The sequence below is a fragment of the Gossypium hirsutum genome, chromosome D13 (assembly GCF_007990345.1).
Source record: "Gossypium hirsutum isolate 1008001.06 chromosome D13, Gossypium_hirsutum_v2.1, whole genome shotgun sequence".
Taxonomy (NCBI): domain Eukaryota; kingdom Viridiplantae; phylum Streptophyta; class Magnoliopsida; order Malvales; family Malvaceae; genus Gossypium; species Gossypium hirsutum.
The window spans coordinates 42,520,845-42,531,427 of record NC_053449.1 but is presented as its reverse complement, the minus strand read 5'-3'; the positions used below and the strand labels follow the sequence as shown (position 1 = coordinate 42,531,427).

The 10,583-nt window shown below is 32.7% G+C and overlaps 1 protein-coding gene across 1 annotated transcript; it reads right to left on the bottom strand.

Annotated features, from left to right (window-relative positions):
• Window positions 1-768: 768 nt before the first annotated feature.
• LOC107919291 (uncharacterized) lies at window positions 769-1,531 on the bottom strand. The gene is made up of 3 exons (XM_016848776.1): window positions 1,435-1,531; window positions 1,315-1,385; window positions 769-1,227 (listed from the first exon to the last, which is right to left on the bottom strand). The coding sequence occupies exons 1-3, from the start codon at window positions 1,529-1,531 to the stop codon at window positions 769-771; spliced, it is 627 nt and encodes a 208-aa protein (XP_016704265.1).
• Between the last annotated feature and the right edge of the window lie 9,052 nt (window positions 1,532-10,583).

Genomic DNA, 10,583 nt, shown 5'->3' with positions numbered 1-10,583 from the left:
CCGATTCTGCTTGAGTTAAAACTGGAGCTTCTGTCAACATCGTATTCAACTGATCGAAGTTCTACTGACACTCATCAGACCATACAAATTCAACGTTTTTTTGTAACAATCGAGTCAATGGCGAAGCAATCATCAAAAATTTCTTGATAAAACGTCGGTAATAACCTGCTAAACTTAGAAAATTTCGTACTTCTGAAACATTTTTCAGAATTTTCCAATTCACCACAGTAGAAACTTTACTTGGATTAACTCGAATCCCTTCGGATGATACAATGTAACCCAAAAATCCAACCTCGTGAAGCCAAAATTCACATTTGCTAAACTTTGCATACAACCGTTTTTCTCTCAAAGTCTGTAGCACAATTCTTAAGTGTTGTGCATACTCAAATTTTATCTTTGAATAGATCAATATATCATCGATAAACACAACTACAAATCTATCCAAATAAGGTTGAAAAATTCGATTCATTAAATCAATGAAAGTAGCAGAGGCATTGGTCAAACCGAATGGCATTACCAAAAACTTGTAGTGACTGTATTGAGTTCTAAAAGCAGTTTTTGGCACATCACACTCTTTGACCTTCAACTGATAATTTTTGGATATAAGGTCTATCTTCAAAAACACCGCAACACCTTTTAGTTGGTCAAATAAATCGTCAATGTGAGGCAAAGGATATTTATTTTTAATTGTAACCTTGTTCAACTGTCTGTAATCTATACACAGTCTCAAAGAACCATCCTTCTTTTTACAAATAATACAGGTGCACCCTAAGGAGACATGCTCGGCCTGATGAACCCTTTGTCTAATAACTCTTGCAATTGTGTCTTTAAATCCTTTAACTTAGCTGGTGCCGTAAGATATCGTGTTACTGATATCGGAACTGTTTCCAGAACCACATAAGTCACGAACTCAACTTTACGATTTGGTTGTAAACCTAGCAATTCCTCAAAAAATACATCAGTAAACTCATTAATAACTAGCAACTGTTCTAACTTCGATTTAGAATCCCGAGTATCAAGAATGTAAGCTAAAAATGCCTCATTACCTTTTCTCATTAACCATTGGGCTGAAAAAGCTGAAATAATTCTAACATTATCTTTTGTATTCCCAGACTCAACCGAAATTACTTCCCCTGTCTCACATTTCAGATCAATCCATTTTTCTTTACAATTTTCTACAGCATCATGCTTGGTTAACCAATTCATTCCCAGAATAACATCAAATTCCTGAAAAGGTAACAACATCAAATCAACAGAGAATTCATAGCCTTTTACTTTCAGTGGACAGCCACGAAACACAAAATTGACTATTACATTTTGACCTAATGGATTAGTGACTTGAATATCATAATCGGTAGGTTCAACAGGCAATTTCTTTTCTGATACTAATGCAGTGCAAACATAATACAGTAACATAAAAAAGATAGAATGTACCAGCAATTATGTCCGGAGCCGTAGCTTCCTTCCTTGCTCGGATGGCATAAGTATGTGTAAGGGCCCTAGCCTCTGACTGGGCAGCAGAATCCCTCATCCCCAAACAAACTATTCCAGTAGCATTGTTTTGGCCCGAACGTCTACTTCGTTGAGAAGTGGCCAATTGTTTCTCTTTATGCTCTTTCTCCTCTCTTTGTAATTGGGGACAGTTTCGAATAAAATGGTCAGTGGCTCCGCATTTGTAACAAGCCCCTGTTTTGCCTCTACATTCACCAGGATGTTATTTTCCACAATATTTGCATTTGGGCCTAGGAGCATTTTGTATACTGCCCACACTAGTAGCAGGTCTACTAGATACCCCGGAATCAAGTTGAGTCGCCCTATTCTTATTTGATCGTTCCAGCATTGGGGTAGCCCAAATGAAATAATCTCTAAAATTTTTTGCGGGTAAAGCTGAAAATGATTTGGATGAACTTCTTTTGTAAGATTCTTTATTCCTTCTATCCTTGTAATAGCCCGATTTTAGCTAAATTAGAACAGTGGTTTCAGAACCACAAATTTGAGGTCAGAAAATTAGTTTTGTGATTTAATTTTATCATTTAATAGCTTAATTTGAGAAAAAAGACTTAATTGCGTAAAATGCAAAAGTGACATTCTATATGTTAAATGTGTTTAATTGCTATGATTTATTAAACCAAAGGTCCTTATGATAATATTAGACCATTGGTTGTGTAAGTGGACATTTATGGACAACCATTATATATATTTAATGTTATTTCATTAAGGTTAATTAAGTAATTTGTGATTTAAGTTTAATTAAATTAAAACAAAACCAAAATTAAGCTTCATTTCATCTTTCTTTGGTTGAATATGGTGGAAGAAGAAAACATTTAGTGCATTTTAGGGCTTGATTGTTGATGATTTTTACGTTTTTGAGATCGTTGCTTTGTATTCTAGCTAGCTCATGCCTTAATTTTTGAAGTTGTCAATGTTTTTGTGAAGTGCCATTGATGAATGTTTAAGCTTTTAAATGTTTGATGATGAAAAATGGATATTTGTTGATAGATTATCATATTTTGTTAAGTGATTTTTGACAAAAATGTCAAATAGGAATTTATTTGTGAAAATGTGAAAATGTGTGGTTAAATCTGTGAATAAATGATAAATTTGAGCTGATATGAGCACTAGGAAAATTTTGCTAGCTTAGGAAGGTATTAAATTGCATGAATTTTGTGTATTTTTGAAATAGGGACTAAATTGAAAAATGTGGAACTTTAGGGGCTAAAGTGTAAAAATGCCCAAATATGTGTTTGTGGACTGAATTGAATGATTTGATGAATAAATGAGTTAATTTTGAATGTATATAGATCAAGAATGAAAGAAGTCAGATTTAGATCATGGAAAATTAAAGGTTATCGAATAGTCGATCCGTTCCGTTTATCCCGAAAACAAGGTAAGTTCATAAGTAAATAAACGTTTTTAAATTTAAATGTATATGTTTTATATACTGTTGAATTGAATTGTATATATATACTTATATTGCCGATTTGAATTGTATAGGTATACACATATTGCCGAATTGAATTGTATATATATACTTATATTGCCGATTTGAATTGTATATATACTTATATTGCCGAATTGATTGTATAAGTATACACCTATTGGCGAATTGATTTGTATATGTATTTATATATTGCTAATTTGATTTGAGCATTGGATGACTGGTTTCGTGCATTTGATTTATGGATACTGATGTCATGACATTATGACTTCCGAGGTGTAGTTTCGTGTAAGACCATGTTTGTGACATTGGAATCGAAGTGAGGAAATGTGTAAGACCATGTCTGGGACATTGGCATTGTGTATGATTCGTATAAGATCCTGTCTGGAACAGTGTCATCGATATGTGTTAACATGTAAGACCATATCCGGGATATGGCATTGTACGATCCTTACATGATTTTTGAGTATCCTTAACAATTCCGAATGGCTCAACGGGCAATGTCAAATCGAGACCGAAGGTAAATTTCAGCTAAATGGTTTAGGTATGTGTGAAGTTTATATGTTCATGAAATATTGAGGTAAGTTTAGTACTTAATGTGGTAGTATGAATTTACATGAGTTAGTTGAATGTATATGTGTTTGAGATTTATTTAAATTCATTCTAGTTGAATTGAATTATAAATATCATTGAGATCATATATTTGCTTATGGCTTACTAAGCTTCCAAAGCTTACTTTGTGCATTCTTTCATTGTTTTATAGATTATCGAAGCCAGCTCGGACTCAAGGATCGTCGAGAAACGTCATCACACTGTTAAACATCTTGTTGGTACTTTTGAAGCTTTGTATATATGGTATATGGCATGTATAGGCTAGTGAAATTTTGGTACGTTTGAATTGTAAGTTCTAGCCATGTGAGTTGTCTTGGAAATGGTGTATGTGATGAAGTTGCGTTTGGGATTATGATATGAGATGAATCATGGTAATTGATGTGTACGTATTGTGGCTAAGTGTTTAGCATGCTTATTATGATAGGTGATGCCCTTGAATTTGTTGAATTTGGTTTGGATGTCTTAATGATCAAATGATGCAGTTGGTATGATATTGAGATGATAGATTGGTACGTAGATGAGGTATGATTTGGTTGCTTAAGTATTGAGAAAATGCATGTTTGAACCTAAGATGAATTGATGATTATAGTAAGTTAAATTGATATACTTTTGAATTAGTTTGTGGACATGAAATGAGTGGTAAATGAATGGTTATAAAATGGTATGAAATGTTCGTAGAATGAGTTGTTTAGGCTGCCTATTATTATTTGAAAAATGGCATGAATTTAAGGCGGTTTAGGTATGCTTGAAAGGTGTGAACTCTGTAACTTAGAAAAATTTTAAGTTTTTTTGAAAATTTTATATGTGATCGGTTTAGTCCCAAACCACTTCTAAAGCATGTTTAAGGTCTCGTAGACCTATTTAAGGGACATTATGTATGGAAATGAATGTTATTCGATAATGAATGTTTATTAAGTTGTGAAATGTTAATTAAATGTTATGTTTGATCGGTAATACCTCTTAACCCTAATCTTGCGACGGACACAGGTTAGGGGTGTTACAATCTCGTTGCATTTTTCTATTATACACTTCTTCCATTTTCTGAGCACGATCTGTCAAAACGGCAAATTCACGTATTTTCGTGCCTCCTATCATCATTCTAATTTCATCATTGAGCCATTCTTTAAACCGAATGCACATTTCTTCCTCGGTTGGTACAATTTCCCTGACATATTTGCTGAGGTATAAAAATTCCCTCTCATATTTGACTACTGACTGATTTCCTCGTCGCATGTCAAGAAATTCCCTCTTCTTTTTATCCAAATATCTCTTGCCAACATATTTCTTTTTTAAATTCACCCTGAAAGAATTCCCAAGTGATTTTCTCTTTCGGCACCAGGACCACTATTGTGACACAACACATCTTAGATAATCTTCTTTCAATAGTGACACAACACATCTTAGATAATCTTCTGGAGAACAAGCTATTTCCTCAAAAACTCTTATTGTGTTATGAAGCCAATATTCAGCTTTCACAGGATCATCATCCGATCTACCCTGAAATTCTTCAGTCCCACACTTTCTAAGTTTTTCGATCGGAGTACGTTTACTAGATTCAGTCATTGGAAGGGGTGGAGGTGCAACCGGAGGCACTTCAGAGGGTGCAGTAGGGGGAGGAGGTTGTTGAGCTTGATTTCTCTCTTGCATAAATTCATTAAACCATTGATTCATAAACCCAAATAATATGTTTTTAAGTTCTTGTTCTTGAGCCAGAGGAATTGAGACATTACTACTTGTCCCATGTTCAGATATCTATACTCTACTATTGACCTCATCATGTTCAGCATGTTCAGATTTATCTGACATCTTTACAATTTATAAGAAAAACAAAGGTTAGATCAGATCATACACATCACACTATCACAAATTTATAAAGCATGTATTTCTAGACACTTAACACACTACATTCATTTCGAGAATCGGTTAAACCGAAGCTCTGATACTACTAAATGTAACACCCCCTAATCCATATCCGTCGCCAGAACATGGTTACAGAGTATTACCAGAGTTTACAGAACAAATACAATTAATTCATTGCATTTACTATTTATATCTGAAACCAATCATACTCAATCAAATTATCCCTTCAATGGACCCTCGAGGCCCAATTTATGTGTTACAAACAAATCGAGACTAAATTTGAAACTCAGAGAATTTTCGTAAAATTTCAAAAATTTTCCTAAGTACAGAGGACAAATGCCCGTGTGATTGACCGTGTGGCTCACATGTCCAGAAGACACGCCCGTGTCTTAGGCCGTGTGGGCATTCAATGTGAGGCCCACGGTTGTGTCCCAGCTAGTGTCCATACCCGTATAACTCTCTCACTTGGGTCACACGACCAACCACACTCTCGTGTGCCAGGCCGTGTGTAAGGTGCAAGGGTCACACAGCCAAGCCACACGCTCGTGCGCTAGGCCATATGCAAAAACCTGGGTATTCTGTTTTGAAATTTTAAGATGCAGTGGGTACACGGCCAAACGACATGCCCATGTACTAGGTCTGTATCACACACAACTGAGACACACGCCTGTGTCTCTGCCCGTGTGGACGAAAATGGGCCATTTTATGACCTCTTTTTTCTCACCCATTCTTCACTTCAACCTACACACCTCAAATTTCATACATATAGGCCATAACAAGAACTCTAAAACAACCAATTCCTAACTTTAATATGGTCATATTATCACATATATTCTAACATTCCAATTAGAACATAAAACAATTCACACATGCAACTACTTATATCAACATGTTTTACCAATTTATTCATCGCTAAGCCTAGGAACTATCCATCCATTAACCACACAAATACTATACCAAACATGATAGAACCATTCATATATAAGTTAACTTGAAACATAAACAAAATGTAATTCTTGACATTTACACAACCATTTCAATCCTTATACATATCATATAAACCATAATATGTATTGCAAAATCTACCGGAACAAGTTGGATAGTGTGGCACGATGTGTTGATCCGACCTCCCAGCTTCTCAAATATCTACAAAGAACATTAAACAACACAAGTAAGCTTAATGAAGCTTAGTAAGTTCGTTGGCTTTAAACATAAATCTTATCGAACATATTATAACAATACATGTAAATAAATCATTCAATATACAATTCCTGCCAAACACAACTTCAATCAATGAATTCACTTATTTCAGATCAATATCAATAATAACTTTAAATCTTTAGACAATATTTCCATGTCACTTACCAACCTTGTCAAATCGGAGAACGTCTTACGAATATGAGTACATCATATACAGGAGCTCGAAGGTTGCATAGAAGCACATAAGTGCTAAACAGAAACCCATAAGGGTTTAATGGAAGCTCATAAGAGCTGAACAGAAACTCATAAGGGTTAAAATGAAGCTCAAAAGAGCTAAAAGGAAACCCATTAGGGATAAATGGAAATTCATATGAGTTAACTGAAGCTCATGAGAGCTAAACAGAAAGTAAACACGAAATTTCACAAAAAATGCTGAACCTCGATTTACTTGGGTAATTTTTCATCAATTCCTCCTTTGCACTAAATGACTGTACTCAATCCCGCATTTCGTTTGCTTCGAACATTCAATTCAATTTCATAATTTTAAAAATAATTTTATTTTCAAAAAATTATATGAGTAAATACATAATACTATTCATCAATTTAATATATAACATTAAAGTTTAACCATACGAACTTACCTGGGTTAAATTGTGGAATTCTGTAGTAGTTTAGGGACTATTATGTTAATTTCTCTTTTTCACAAGTATCCAAGGGCTCTTGATCTAAAATATTAAATTATTCATTTGTTAACATATAATTCAGTTTCATTTCACTCCACAATTAATACCCCTCAATTTTTGAAATTACACAATTACCCCAACTTTTATAGTTTTTGCAATTTAGTCCCTCACCAATTATTCTATCAATTGAACTAATTTTTCTCATTTGACAATTTTTCTAATTATTCTAAACTACCATACAGCCTTTGATAAATAGAATTTATTAACAAACCCTAATATCTAACCTTTTTCACAATTTAGTCCCAAAATAAATTTTTTATTGAAATCACTTGATAAAATCATCATATAAATAAATTAAAACTCCAAATCAATGTTAATTCATCAACATCCAGTACTCATCAATGGTAACTTTCAAAATTACCCATAAAATCAAAAAATAATGGCACAAATAGTTGGACCTAATTGTAAAAGTCTTAAAAACAAAAAAAATTCAAGAAAAGAGCAAGAATTAGACTTACATGAAGTAAAAATAAATAAAACCAGCTTAAAACCTTTTCCTATGGTGTTTTTGGCTGAGAAATTGAAGAAGAATAGCCTAGAAATCTTTAGAATTCAATTTATTTAAGTTAATTTCATAAAATTTACACTTTTACCCTTAGTTCACATTGTTTCCTCATTTCTTTCATACTTATGCCGCCCCAGCCATATCATTAGGTCAACTTACACTTTAAGTCCTCCTTTATTTACCACTTGACTATTTAATCGCTATTTCTTTAATTAATAAATTTTGTACCTTTTTCAACTTAGTCCTTTTTATTTAATTAACTATCAAAATGTTAAAATTTTCTAACGAAAATTTAATACTAACTTAATGACACTCTGTAAATATTTATAAAAATATTTACGACTCGATTTATGAAATCGAGGTCTCGATACCTCATTTTTGAAACCAATTTACCTAATAAATTCTTCTAAAACGCAAATCACTAATTCAAATGTCTTCCTAAAATTGCATTTAACTCATAAATACTAAATAATAAAATTTTCGAACTCACTCGTCGAATTTAGCAGTCTCAAACCATTATTTTTTACACTACTAAAAATTGAGTTGTTACACTCGCCATATTATTTTGGTCCATTTCAGGTTTTGGCCAAGGTTGGTATTGTTGCCTACACCCTCTAATTACCGCAAGACTCGAAGATTCATCCCACATTCCATGTTTCCTTACTTAAGTGTCATGTGGGACACTAGCATGATTCTTAAAAAACCTGTTAGTATCCTTGACCGTCGTATGGTTAAAAAAATAATCAAGTAGCAATGGAAGTGCTTGTGGAGTGGGCGAATAGTTTTCCCGAGGATGCTACATGGGAATCTTGGCTAGAGCTGTAGCAACGATACCCCAATCTTGATCCTTGAGGACAAGGATATACTTTAGTGAGGGAGTGTTGTTAAGGGATAAAATGTTGTTTTTAAATTTTAGTATTTTCTGTTGCACTTTTAATTTAAAAAGTTGAGTTTTATTTTACTTTAGTTAAACGAGGAGTTTTTGTGAAGGAAGCAAAAATGGTGCGTTTTGTCATAAGTGTTGTTGTATCTGTTTTAGTAAAATGGTGAGTTTAGAGGGGTAGTTGTCCACAACCAAAATGACAGCTTTGTACCATACTTCTCTCTTTGAGTCGTTATATTCTGAAATGAGCAATGAAAGGCATGCAGAATATGATTTTGGATTAGAGTTTTACCCTATTTTCTCCTCTCTAAATTCTTCTACGTTTCTTCCTCTCTTTCTTTGATACAACTAGGATTCTATTGCGTAACACGTGTGCGACATTAGTATATGATTATTCAAAACTATCCAAACATATTAAAAAACCTTGAAAATAAAAAAAAAGAAATTAAATCTACTTATTATGAATACATATTTGTAGTCAAAAAATTGATGATTACACTTAGGAGTAACATAATATAAAGTAGTAATAAATAATTCAACTTCAAAATGCAAAGGTTGGTTCTGCTTTTCTTTTCTTCATTGCTTGAATGTGATTATAAAGCTGCATAAAGAAGAAAGGGAATAGATAACGATTTCTATAAAAGAACTGGAATTATAAATCCGTTAATCTTCTAGTTTCAGTGAACTTTACAAATAACATTTAGGGTTTCTTACATCATGTATATGCTTACAATATCAACTATTTTGAAGGAGAAAGGAAAATATAATATAAACTATTGAACTGTATAATATAATTCAAAATATCATCTATAACTACCATTAAAACTTATCACATTCTTTGATATTGCTCAATTTAGAATTTGGAATTGGAAAAATTTTAATTTTAGGGGAAAAATTGTTATAATCATTCTTTTTTATACCTATTACAATCTTTTATACGAAAAAAAACACCCTAAAAGTAAAGAAAAAACTAAAGGGATCTTTACAAGCTTTTTTTTCTTTTTTTTATATATGTTATATTATTTTATGTATAATTTTGAGTTTTTTTTATATATTTAGAGTTATAAATTTATATATGATTTTATATGTTTATAATTTTATTCTAGAGCATAATTTATAATTTTTTTATATTTATATTTTATTTTATGTAGACTTTTGTAACACCCTCAAACCTAGCTTAGAAGTTTAAGCCCAATCTGGAAGGGTTATACTAACGTATTGAAAACTGTTTTCTTTTCGGAGTTTTAACTTGAAGACCAGATATTTATTTTTGTTGATTTAGGTGATTTTGTGGTTTCGTGTTAGAAATTGATAGATACTGACAAGATTATAAAAAAACAAGGCAAGTCCAAAAACATATTACAAACCCAAAAGATTAAATCATAGTTACATCAATGTAAACAATTCGAGCTTCTGTATGCCGTCCGGTCTTAAGTCAGATGTCCACTTGAACAGATAAAGGTAAGACAAAGGGTGCTACCAAACACCGTGTCTAATCGAACTCAAATACAATTAAACAGATCTTAATGTATAAATCAATGTAACCCAAGAATTAAATAACAGTTTTATAACCAGTACGGAACAAATCTAGAGTATCACGAAGATTTCAATGACGGTAGTACAATAGAACGGAGCAGAACAACACAACTCAAGTAGAACAGAATTGAATAGAACTGAACTGAACTGAATATAGCAGAGCAGAGCAAAGCAGAATAGAACAGAACAGAACAAAGCAGAGGATGTGTTATGCAGATGTTGTATTTTCAAACAGATCGGAATATAGATTTATCAGAAAACATCCTACCCAAACTTTGCTACACACCAAAATAGAGAGTTCCCTCA

Coding starts and splice junctions, on each gene's coding strand:
- LOC107919291 (XM_016848776.1), bottom strand. CDS start 1,531: ATGAGGGATTCTGCTGCCCAGTCAGAGGCTAGGGCCCTTACACATACT. Junction 1,386..1,434: donor GGCTCCGGACATAATTGCTG/GTACATTCTATC, acceptor GCACTGCATTAG/TATCAGAAAAGAAATTGCCT. Junction 1,228..1,314: donor CTAATCCATTAGGTCAAAAT/GTAATAGTCAAT, acceptor TTACCTTTTCAG/GAATTTGATGTTATTCTGGG.